Consider the following 13,071-nt stretch of genomic DNA (forward strand, 5'->3'; position numbering starts at 1 on the left):
GTGGACGTGCCTTGAATTCCTAGAAATCATCGATTGAAGTCATTGTTTACAAAAGCTGTTAGGCCCTAATTCCAGCTCTATCTAGACTTCGCCAAACCACGCAGATAGCGCCAAATCTTCTGATGCTTGCAATTTTGCAAACATGATGAATCATGTTTTCTTTCTCGATTCTAAAACTTCTCCGATTCACTTCGGCATATGGATGAAAGTAAAAATGGATTCACTTGTACCACATTGTTTGTTTTTGAAAAAAAAAAGTTAGTCTTGTAGGTTTTGAACTAAAGTATCGCATCTAACAAATTTCCACTAGTTAGTGTACAGGACATGTTTGCAACGATGATGGATGTTAATTACGATCCCTGCACACTATAGCAGGAGCTATGAATGGTTCTATCAATTTTATTTGAACTTTATTTGAATTTCGGCAAATTTTCCTTGATTGAAATTTAAACCAATTCAAAAGCGAAATCTGAACAGCTGAAATGTTCGGTAAAATTTATGCAATTCAATTTGTTGGAGATAGGAATAAGATTTGTAAATATCAATCCAATTAGTTAAGTGTTAAATTACCATTCCAAATGATACGGCCTGTTATTGAATTGCGAGCAGAGAGAGGGAGAGAATTTTGTATTACGATACCGACCGATAGATAGCCGATGGTCACTACCACAGTAGGAGATAAGGGACGAGCAAATTTATGTAAATAGTTCAGTTACAAAATACACGTTGAAGGAAACAGTACCTACGTCGTCTGTTTCTCTGGTCGGTCGATGACAAATTTTTCTTGTGATCAGTGATTCGGTTTGGGCAGAATTCGTCTCGGTGAGAGTGATCTACTAGCGAAGAAAGTCCTTCTAGTGCGGCAAGACGTCTATCGTCAACACAATTCAATTGCTTTTCAGCTACTTTGAAACTAAATCTCCACTAAAATGACAAGATTTGATCATTCAAACAAGGTTGAACATGTTTTTAAATTATTTTCAAATTCAATAGCCTTTAAAATGAAGGTCAAAGTTTTACCGAACGTTCAGCTGTTCTGATTTCGGTAAAATTTACCGAACACGAAAACAAAATCTTAGTGTGTAAATAAACTTGAAAGCGCCTAAGTAATATGCGCTGACGACGACTCTGTAACTCTTAACTCCTATCGAAAATCACGTAAGCGAACGTCAGACTGTGCGTGAAACATGGCGGCTTTTGTACTATCTCTATATGTATTTTCACACACGCACTTAGAAATTATCGCCGACTTCGGTCATTTTTACCGAAATCTGAACAGCTGAACTGTTCGTTAAAATTTATGCAATTCAATTCAATTGCTTTTCAGCTACTTTGAAACTAAATCTCCACTAAAATTACAAGATTTGATCATTTAAACATGGTTTGAAATGTTTTAAAATGAAGGTCAAAGTTTTACCGAACGTTCAGCTGTTCTGATTTCGGTAAAATTTACCGAACGTTCAGCTGTTCTGATTTCGGTAAAATTTACCGAAAACGGAATCAAAATCTTAGTGTGCATGTACCGCAATGTGCCATAATTGTGCACAGCGCCTAATTATGTGCATTTTTCGGTAATTGTGCAGTATAAAATGATTTTTTTTTTCTAAATGTATATTATTGCCATACCTACCCAAATGAATATCTAATATCTATCCACATTTTTAACACACTTCAAAATTAATCATTTTTAATCATTTAATAATCTACAGCTTATAATTATTTTGGAATTGTTAAGAACTGCGCAGAATTAGGTCAGTAAAGGCGGAATTATTGCACTTTACTGTACTTGTGATTAATTTGAACTGGCTATTAGTGTGATTAAAATTACGCGTGGGTAAATTTCCCCCTCCCCTTTCTGCATATGCAACAAACTTGCAGAAACTTGAAAAGATACAACAAGTTGGCATTTTTGCTACGTTTGCTTTCGTGTGTCAGAGCTGCTCTGACGTTGTTGGTATCGTGTGGTAGCAAATTTTGAAAGCATTAATTTGAGCGAGAGCGTGCGATTTTAACACACCACAGACTGTTTGGTTTGCATGTGGATGTGCGTCACTTATTACTATTCTTCCTACCTACTGCAGAAAAAAATGTATACAGATGTATCTCAAGCCGCTATGACATCAGTCGCGTAGCATAATGACATCACTGTTTCGAATCTTTTATAATCGATTAATTAGTAACTTTCAATTAAGGTTACTTCAAATCTTACCAGGGGCGTCCACATTCCACGTGGACAGTTTTTAAGGGTATATGAACAGCCTGACAATACAGTTTAAATGCATTTCTTAATGATGGTAACATTAAAAACTATCTCACGATACATAATCTAATAGAAAAGTACTTAACGCGGCACCCTATGATATAGAAAAAACAGACGCATGAATGAGCTTATCCGCCCAAAGCTCCCGTTCATGATCAGCTGCTGGCTGCATGAAACCGGTCTTACATGATGCACTTTTTGGTGTGCGCTGATCTAATTTCATGTTTTCTTTTCCTTTCACGTAGGTGTATACCGAACATATCTGCGAAAGCCGCTACCTGATGCTCTGTTGGCGAGGCGAGAGGGTGTGATCGGTTTCTCGGTTCATAACCAAAAGCCTTTGCTAAAAAAAAACGCTTTATGGCGGAAGTACTAAATACCTGCTTTGCTTCTTCTATGTTCCAACTGGAAGCTATGCCTGCTTTCAAGTTAATATTCTTGTTGAGCATGCCCAAACATATTGATTTTAAGCTTTTTGAGTCTATCACCCTTATTTTTGTGAACGTCCGGATACGTCATACAAAAAAAAATTGTATGGTGTATCGGATACGGCCGTGCAGGCCGCGCAGAATAGACCTAAGTGATTCTACTTTACCAGTAACAACCCTGAAGAGCAAACATGTCAGCTCCCACAAAACATACAATGATCAAACTGGAACTCCACGTTTGTTATAGTGCAACAAACAGGGAGTTGCAGTTTTATTATCGTAGGGTAAGGTGGGACAAGATAAGTCACAGCCTAATGAAAATAAAACGTTAAACAAAATAAGATGAGTCAGCTAGTACACTTATTAATTAAATTGTTTGTCAAAATCAACTTGTTCAATGCAATGATAGTTTGCTTTTTCAAACCAGTATTGGGGCTACAATAAGCCTGTTGATGTTGACAATCAAGCGTCTGACTGAAAATCTATTTAAAAAAACACAACCAACCAACCAACCAGCTTGCGCCACCTTACCCTATGTTGTGTGAGAGCTGACATGTGTGCTGCTGAAGTTTCAAGATAAGGCTTCGTTTCAGATTCACCTTAAGGTACTGCATTGAAGTTACAATTACCATTTGTTTTACCGTAACTGTTTTTCACAGCTATTCCAGTATACACGCATCTCCTGACTGCACATAAAAGCATAACAGTCCCATATAGATTTTTGTCAGATTTGTCAGTTGTCCATTAGATTAGATTGCAAACTACCGGTAATTTTACATTGTGCACTAAAATTTGCAGGTTTTGTTCCGAAAATATCCTGAAAAATACCACACTAAGGTGTCCCAGCACGTGAAAAAAAAAATATTTTCAACAGCGTTTCTATCGGCTGGTTGTTTTCAGATGGGACTGATATGCTTTAATGGGCAGCATAGACCGTCGTCAGAGTAGACGAGAAACTGTTGTGTTGTGGATTGTGTGGTTTATTGATAGATTCTTTCAATTCACATCGCACTTATTCTTTATGAATCAAGGAATAAGCAAAGATGAATACTAAGATGAAACTGTCGGAACAAAAACTTTCCATTATAGTGTCCTCTTTCACGGTCCCTTTCATCCAATGAATACACCCCGTATTCAAGGTAATTTTGTGGTTTTGCTGCCCCTTTGGTAGAGATGAAATTTTGCGCTCATTTTTATCAAAGCAAACACACCAAAATCAGAGATGTCCCATTTTTTAATTACTCGATTAACAACTAATCGATTATTTTTTGTTCGCTGTGCTGCCATTTTTCAACCAATAAGAGTGCAGCACATGTTTGAAACGATCGGTGATGATCCTATGGAGATGTTAATGCTTATATCGGCACGATATAACCGATTACATATATTTTACTTTTCGGTTCGTTAATCGATTTATCAATTATTCGAATGAAAATCGGCCATCCCTTGATGAATGTGAAACGTCATTTCAAATATAAGGACCGTACATAAATAATGATACAATTTGAAAGGGACCGGGGCTAATCACAAATTACGTCCCTACGGTAACTGAAATAAACACGAGTGTTCACCGGTTGGAATAAGTGTGCCGAAAACACCCAAACGATGTATGGAGAAGATTTATAAAATTCTACAAATGGCCGCTACTATCATGGTTGATTTTACAAGGCAAATCAGCCACGACATCGGCCATTTTTTGATTCTATAAAATTTGTTCCTAATGTAAAAGCGTAATTTTATTAGCGTTTCCACACTTATCATGTAATGCGTGATGCGCTATAATTCATGCTGAAGCATCAAATGTAAGGGAAAATGGGGCAAAATGGCCTTCCTAACACAATTCCACAATTTTGACAAGAAAATAATTCTTCCTATAATCCTACAGAAGCTTAAAGGGTTGACCTACAATCCTATGCTTGAAGAACAATCAAACAAACTAGTTTAAATTCGATAAAGTGCAAAAGAAAATTTAAAAGTTTTAGGCATAATTTTCTACTTATGGGCTATGGGGTAAGATGGTCAATGAAGCAAAAAGAACACCTGTATAACTGAAGGCATTAATAGCCTTTTTGTCGAAACTACTGCAAAGTTCTTATTGGTATTTTTTTTTTCGAGGGTAATTCAAATTACACAATCTTTAACAAATTTTATGGAATTTTACTTGAAGCTGGAATTTTTTCCTATATTTTTAAACTTTTATCATACATTAGTCTTAACATGGGAGGAAGATACAGATAGCACACACGGCATTCATTTTATAGCTTTTCTTTATGTCATGAAAATTTGAGTTATTGAAAAATAGGCGTAGTCAGGGTTGCTTCCACTCACTTTGTATAAAAAAATGATTTCCTGAATTTTGTAATCATTAGACGTTATAATGATATTTTGTACTTGTAAGATACAAGAAGAGGTTGAAAGGCAAGTGTTTAACTCATAAAACCTGTCAATTTCGCTACCAGAGTGTTACAATCAGCGATCTTATGATTCGTGAGCGTTCACTCAGAGTGAGCGCTCGCGAGTCGTAAAATCGCTGATTGTGACTATCTGAAAGCAAATTTGACAGGTTTCATGTGTCAAACACTTGCCCTTCAACCTCTTCTTGTATCTAACAAGTATAAAATATGATTATAACATCTAATGATTGCAAAATTCAGAAAATCATGTTTTTATAGCAAGTGAGTGGAAGTAAGCCTGATGGAAGTAACGAGAAGAGGGTTTAAAGTATGTGTTTGACTCATAAAACCTGTCAATTTTGCTCTCAGAGCGTCACGAGTCGTAAAATTGCTGATTGTGACGCACTGAAAGCAATATTGACAGATTTTATGTGTCAAACACATACTTCACGTCCTCATCTTGTAACTTACAAGTACTAATTGTCACTATACCATCTCATGATTTCATAATTCTGAAAAACATTTTTTTATAGCAAGTGAGTGGAAGTAACCCTGGGCGTAGTAATATTACCTGTTTTACTTTGAGCGTGTAGTGCTTGTTTGACGTGTTCAGTGTGCAGTGAGAAAATGTCCTTTTCTGTTTTGTATTTTATGATGCCACCAAAGATTTTGGCAAAAACCTTGGTTAATGGTATCTTCCAATATGGATTTAACTATACTTATGGCATATTTAATGAATGAATCTAAAAAAACGGTGTCCCATTGAATAAGATAGCTTCTTCTTCTTCTTCGCATTTCAAGCTTAATGCATATCGCATATTAGCTTATTGCGTGCTCTCAACTTAGTGTTCTAGATGCACTTCCACAGTTATTAATTGAGAGCTTTCGATGCCTGTACCATTTTTGCATTGGTATAATTGTGTGGCAAGTCCAATCATACTTCTATGCCCAGGGAAGTCGAGAAAATTTCCAACCCGAAAAATTCCTAGAACGGACCGGGAATCGAACCCAGCCACCTCCAGCATGGTCTTGCTTTGTAGCTGCGCCTTTACCGACTGAGCTAAAGGAGGCCCCGAATAAGATAGCTAAAAACGACAATTTGTCAGAAATTACTTTACGCAAGATTTCAATACCGCCTTCTGTATTCTTGTTCAATTGTAAGAAAAGTATTGTCAAACTGCTTGGCTCTCAATGACAGTTCCAGACAATTGTGTCTGGAAAATATCTCAAAATGACAAACCTAATGATATTCACATCATCATTCAAGCAGTTTAAAATGATGTTTCTTACCATTCGAACTAAAGATACATTTTCATTAATGCATTTCCGAATATGTAATTCAAACCCATGTTTTATCGACGCTACATTTCAGATTGCGAAATAGACACCGTGACATAAAATCTCTCATCACGGGGATGATCAGGCAAGTAAAGCCGTTGGTCCCCGGTCCCATGAGTTGATGGGTCGATAGGTAAGGTCCAGATGTGGGAGCTCTCTCCCTAGCGTCGGTTGCATTAGTACTTAGTACAGAAAACAAATCAAGGAAAAAAAACATTTTAGATGAGCTTCAATAGTACATAATTATATACAAATACCTATATTGATAATAATCCCATATTCTTATATTATACGTACATTCCGATTTGACAGACATTGCATTATACATGGGATTGAACCAAACATGCTGTCGAAAAGTGCAAGCTCTCTTATTCTCTCACAGAATATTATTCCGTTGCGCTCTCGCAAAACACGACACCATTCAGAGCAGTGATCAAGAAGATTGATGTGACGTCCACACACGTCGCAAAACGCAACGGCGGTGCAAGAGACGAAGAAGAAGAAGAGAAGAAAACTAAATTAACATTGGATTGAGGTGATCGGGATTTTTATTGTTGCTTTTGGGTTTGAATCATCGTGGAAATCTCATAATTATGTCTTGGAAAATTCCTTCCAGGGTCGTTCTTCTTAAGCAGATTCCAACCTCACAATTTGGGTCAGCTTTGTCAAGATCGAGCGAGCAACACGATGAATGGAATTTTAATCATAGTAGACACGCAGTCAACGCTGCGATACACACAGAAAAGAGATGAGATTATGCGAGAGAGACGGTGTGGATGGAAGCAAGGTTTCGAAAAAGAAGGAAAAAAAAAAGGTAACTAGTTTCACCTTCCCTTTCGTTAGGGGAAAACCACCACGACTCGTGCGAGTTCTTATGCAATTTCCATTCTACTGCTTGTAATGTAACAGATAAATATTAAACCAGGGATGGCATTTTCCGGTGACCTACCTTTTGTTTCGACTGGTCTAGCTTGATTTTGCACGATTTAGTCGAAACAGCATGAAATTAATGACTGCTACGATTTGCTACGTTGACAATTGCTGTTGGGAAGGCCAGATTCCGCACTGCTTGGTGAGGGTAGACTTGAAATCTGAATCTGCGATTTTCGACCCTTCCACTCAGTCTTTATGGGTTTTGTTAGTACGAATTCCTGATGAGTTTCTCCTGTACACGTATCGAAAATATTTTTTTCCTTGTTTCTGCGTAGTTCGTTTATCCAGTCTTGCTGCTGACCCGAAATGACGGCCTTCTTTTTTTGACAATGACAAGAATCCTTTCGCAATTTTTTTTTCTCGTCCACTCACTGCTGCCACTCACTGAATTTGCTTCCGCGATTATCAAACCGGATCACCCGCGTCAAAATTGGTCCTTAGATGGTTTCTTGATCTGCGAGCAAAACGGTACACCCTTTTTTGGTGTGATTAATGGTTAATCGTGCTATTTCCTTGCTTCTTTTCACTATGAAGGAGTGTAATATTCAACTTTCATTTCACGTGCTACGTACGAAGAACTGCTACGATGAGGTGCGCGAAGGCACTAACACCAATGTCCCTCTGTCAGCCAGGCAGCCAGCAAAAGGAACACGGAGAAAGGTTTTGCAAATTTGTGACAGCTTGCACAGCGGCGATGATGGTAAAGAAGGTTTGACATTTCATCGGATAACATCTCACATCTCTGAGCTATTTTTCGAAAGGGCACAAGATAATGTCAACACTGAGTTCCACGAAGGAAATAAGGCATTCCACGAAACAGCTGCGGTCTGCTGATTTTTTTTTGTTTACCGAGAAGTTTTGACAGTTCACAGTTGAACTGACAGATCTTTCCCATTGAAAATAGCTTTGTTTATATTTACATCTTGTATCGGCAGCACCTAATCACTCACACACTCACAGCTTTTTAGCTGTCAGGTCAACTTTGAAACGTCTCATGGATTACCTTATAGATGTAAAATATTGAAATTATTTGAATATTTATCACATGATGTTCTTTTTTTTGTAAGCAATCAAGAAGGGTAAGCGTTCCAGTTTTGGCACTAGTGTTCCAGTTTTTGGTCCTAGTGACTAGCTCAAATTTGAAATAAATTTTATTAGTTTGATTTCCGTAGATATATTGCAAACATATACACAAAGTCGTCTCCTTGCCTTGTTGCAGTTGACAAACAAATAATGTGTGGATGTTTTCCTGAGGGCAAATCTATGGACCAACCTTCCACTGGCTAAAAGTATATAGAATTATTAAGTACATATATATATGAATCACATGCGGTTTCTTTGATTTGTACCTTAATCCATTGAGAGGGGAAGCAACGCATTCTACAGATGAGCGGTTGGGATCTCCATTTTGGTTCTTAAGAGGCAACTAACCGTCACTCGATTTGCTTCTGCTTCTTCCTAAATCATCACTTCAAAACAGCTCTCTTTTTTCCTTTTTGATTTAATTTCCGTCGATCTTGTTTTCCGTAGCTCCCACACCTGGGCCCTACCTCTCGACCCATCAACTCATGAACCGGGGACCAACGGCTTTACCAACAATCAATACGAAACTAACGATTTTAAATTGGCTCACTACTTGACTAGCCTATTAGCATAGAGGTAACTCTAAGACCACTGGGTCCCGAAGAAAATCATTATTATTTTTGGCTCACTCAGTACCAGAACAACGGTCCCAAGCAGTCCCAAGCTATTTCACTCACCCCTGCATGTTCTGCATGAATCCACACACCCCTGATGTTATCTGTCAAACTTTCATAGCGAATCAAAACAAACATAGTGTAGTAATAGAATTTCAACTAGAATAGGGTACGTTAATCGTTTGCTTGGGACCAATAGGCTACTAAAGTGGTGAGCCAATTTAAAATCGTTAGTTTCGTATTGATTGTTGCTATTAGTCCCAAGCAAACGATTAACGTAACCCATTCTAGGCAAAATTCTAGTACTACGCAATGTTTGTTTTGATTCGTTATGAAAGTTTGACAGATAAAATGAGGGGTTATTGGTTTTTCCTATGTTTCGAGGGGTGAATCGATTAGCTTGGGACCGAAGAGAGTACCAGAGCTGAGCCAAAAAGTTGAGCACGTTATTTCGAGACCTTCTAGTCTTAGAGTTACCTCTATGGTAAAACCATAGAGGTAACTCTAAGACCACTGGGTCCCGAAGAAAATCATTATTATTTTTGGCTCACTCAGTACCAGAACAACGGTCCCAAGCAGTCCCAAGCTATTTCACTCACCCCTGCATGTTCTGCATGAATCCACACACCCTTGATGTTATCTGTCAAACTTTCATAGCGAATCAAAACAAACATAGTGTAGTAATAGAATTTCAACTAGAATAGGGTACGTTAATCGTTTGCTTGGGACCAATAGGCTACTAAAGTGGTGAGCCAATTTAAAATCGTTAGTTTCGTATTGATTGTTGGTAAAACTGTATGGGAAAAATAACAATAATTTCCATTCAAAGTGTTTTTATGTTACTTCATACGTGAAGTTAGCGATTTTCAGAGTTGGTTGGAAATGCTAACATGAAGCTTTAGTGTGATGATTTATTAGCTAGAGAATGATCTTTAGAAGAGAGTAGGTGCATAGTTCCGTTAGAGTACGGCAGTATGAAAATTGAATAGAAGTTGAAAATGAGCGAAGGGCCATTAATGCGACAGTTTTTAAAGTTAGACGCACATCTTTTGCCTAACCCGTACGATGTACGCGGAGACTTGAAGTATGTCTCCTAGTCTACAGGCAAAAAATGTGCGTCCTTCTTTTGCTCATAAACTGACTGCGGCTGTGGAATAGTTCTAGCGACGTTTTCATAATTTCCAAATAATTTCCAGGAAATAAGTGAACGACAAAGTCCATGAATGATTTCTTTAGGCTGTCGTTCACTTTTTTTTACCTGAATATGCATCGAAAGCGTATTTTTCATCATATAGGTATTTCAATTTTAAATTGCAGAAAAGCTTAATAATGGAAATGGCTCTAATGTTGGCCATGGATCTAACAATCGGGCCAATCGATAAAATTTCCTGATCTTATTTTTTTCTACAACAATATTTATGGTTGCTAATGAAAAATGATCAAAACATGCAACATGCAGCTTTCCTTCCAAATTTATGTATGGGTACAATATTAGATGCAGATTTGGAATATTGGCCCTATATTATAATAATAATTAATATTACTATTATTATTATTATTATGCCGCGTAGAATATGATCATAAAAAAAAGATCAGTACTAATGCAAAAATGGTACAGGCATAGAAAGCTCTCAATTCATAATTGTGGATATGCTCAAAGAACACTAAGTTGAGACCTAACGTGAAGTCCCAGCGATAACGTTATAAATCCAAAGAAGACGGACATAAATGAAACACTTGAATAGGTATTAATTTTCTTTGCGTATAGGAATTCGATCTGGGAAATTACGGGGTGATAGACCCTATGTCTCGATTCGCTGCACTCCCAATAATGAAAGGTTACTGCGAAAAGTAAATATTTAGCATAATAATGCAATTGGAATAAAAACAATACATGCTTTGAGCCCCAATTCAGCGCAGCTAGGCTTTTTGGATTTTTGGACAGCTCGGACTTTTAATGTAAAAATGATAGTATTAATATTATGGGAAATCTAATCTTTTTAAATTTGTAAATAAACCATAAGCACAATTCAATTTATCTAGGAATAATATTTTCATTGTTTCTTTAAATTGTGAAGAATTAGGCCTTAGCTGCGTTGAATTGCGGCATTCTATGATATACGATTTATCTTAACAATATATTTAATATATTATTGCATGATTTTATTTCAAACTACACATTTGTCTCATGAACTGCAATGCAGAGTATAACGTCTATCCTATTTCAAAAGTTGTGAAATAAACTTTATTTTATTTATTTTTTCAAATTGGAAACATTCCTTTGCGCCTAAGATCTAATCCTATACCTACTTTCCTAATTCTACATTAAAAATACAACACTTTTACTACCATTGCCTGTCTGGTCTTTAGAAATCGCTTACTCGACCCTTACGTTCCCAATCTCCGTAGCGTGTCGGTTCTGGACCCCGCGGGCCACCGATCTCACCGGTTTTTGGATTGGTGTTATTTGGCCACGGTTCGAGGGGTTCTTTCTCCTGATACGGATGCTTGCCAACGATCTCATCCAACTTACCGATCGGAGTCTTCTCACGTAGTTTCTTCTGGAACTCCTCCATCCGTGGACTCACTGGCTTGTCCGATGGGGACTTAGAGGAGAATGAAAGCGATGGCACTGAGGTTAAAGAGTAGATTATAAATTTTTATCAGAGCAAGCGAATGAGAGTTCCAATAGAACGCATAACTTACCAAAGTTTACAACGTAAACATGCCTAGCCGATAGGGACGAGAGCTTATTGAGCAACACTTTGGAAGTCATATTTTAAAATGACAAAGTGTCTTAGATTGCAGAAATGTAGTCGGATTAAACCGAGAATAAACTTGATTCGAAAAAGTACCGCAATGTAATGCGTTTGTTATGATTATCAATCAGCTGCTGCAGTGCGGCTGTTCATCCAGCTGTCATCGCCTAGCGTGGACTCATACGTGGTCGAAAAGACTTCCGTTAAGTTAGCCACCAAAAATCGAGCCACCAAAAAAAAAATGGTGGTTGGTGACGCGCCACCTACATTTCAAAGTAGAAAACAACATTAAAAATTGGTGGCTAACTTATTGCACGGTGGGCCCGTCAGATTATGTAAAAAAAAAACATTTTGAAAGGAGGTGAGATGCGACCCCATTATGATATGATTTACAGTATCCCCTCGCTAATTAAACCGATGAATCGATAATCCGACAACACGATCTCTTATGACACATTCTACGTGACGATACAATACGGTACGATACGTTAACGGTTTTCTTTCGACCTGTATTTTAATCAATTGATTCAATTGAAAATTAACCCCCAATTATGATTGCATATTTGGAAAGTGCGAATTTCTTATAAGAATTGATCAAGAAAATCTTATTTGAGTAGCTCATAACGTTTTGGTAAGGAGTTGTTGAGTAGATGTAGTTGAGTAGTGCAAAACGTTCTAACGTCACGTAAGGGTCAGTTCAAACTTTACGTAACGCAAGAGGGGGTGGGGGTAGTTTGGCAACGCGTTACCCGCCATGTATTAGGTATAGGAAGTAGCATTATGAGGAGGTGAGGGTTATGCCTTGTTCAGACTACAGAGCTATAACATGTTATAGCGCTGTCTTGATGGTGGTTTCTGTGTTCCAATTATTTGACAACCGTTATAACATGTTATAATTCTCCAGTCTGAACAGCGTTTTACTCAAAAACACGATTTTTTGTGTTAGGTAATATTTGAACAAGCCCTAATATACCCACTCACAAAATCATTTTTAACAACTTCACCAGTGACAAAAGTCACTTCGACTATCGGAATAACCCCCTCTATGTTCACGCATAACGCAGAAAAAATTATCGTTGGAACGAAAATATTTGAGGTAAATTTAAACGTAAACTCAGTTTGTTCTGGCCACAAAAATAAGCAAGGTTTATTTCAAACGTATTCCATGTTTGAAGGCATGTGATAATAATGTTTAAAATAAAAATAATTTTACTTTTATTTTAAAAAATATTCGTGTTGAAAATAAACGTGAATATTTTTGTT

The 13,071-nt window shown here is 37.3% G+C and overlaps 2 protein-coding genes across 2 annotated transcripts in view; both read right to left on the reverse strand.

The window, feature by feature from the left end:
* Positions 1–7,959, reverse strand: part of LOC135714047 (eukaryotic translation initiation factor 4 gamma 1-like) — a 30,133-nt gene extending 22,174 nt beyond the window's left edge. Inside the window, exon 1 of the mRNA XM_065237308.1 lies at positions 7,369–7,959. The gene's annotated coding sequence lies outside the window, so the exon portion shown is untranslated. The remainder of the gene's footprint in view (positions 1–7,368) is intronic.
* A 3,184-nt stretch (positions 7,960–11,143) lies between these two features.
* On the reverse strand, positions 11,144–11,956 carry LOC135714055 (succinate dehydrogenase assembly factor 4, mitochondrial-like). Its single transcript, XM_065237324.1, has 2 exons — positions 11,756–11,956; positions 11,144–11,681 (listed from the first exon to the last, which is right to left on the reverse strand). The coding sequence occupies exons 1-2, from the start codon at positions 11,823–11,825 to the stop codon at positions 11,416–11,418; spliced, it is 336 nt and encodes a 111-aa protein (XP_065093396.1). The 5' UTR covers positions 11,826–11,956; the 3' UTR covers positions 11,144–11,415.
* Positions 11,957–13,071: the final 1,115 nt, after the last annotated feature.

This window comes from Ochlerotatus camptorhynchus, unplaced genomic scaffold, assembly GCF_037179485.1.
Source record: "Ochlerotatus camptorhynchus isolate MF236.1 unplaced genomic scaffold, CSIRO-AGI_Acam_v1.1 ptg000602l, whole genome shotgun sequence".
Taxonomy (NCBI): Eukaryota; Metazoa; Arthropoda; class Insecta; order Diptera; family Culicidae; genus Ochlerotatus; species Ochlerotatus camptorhynchus.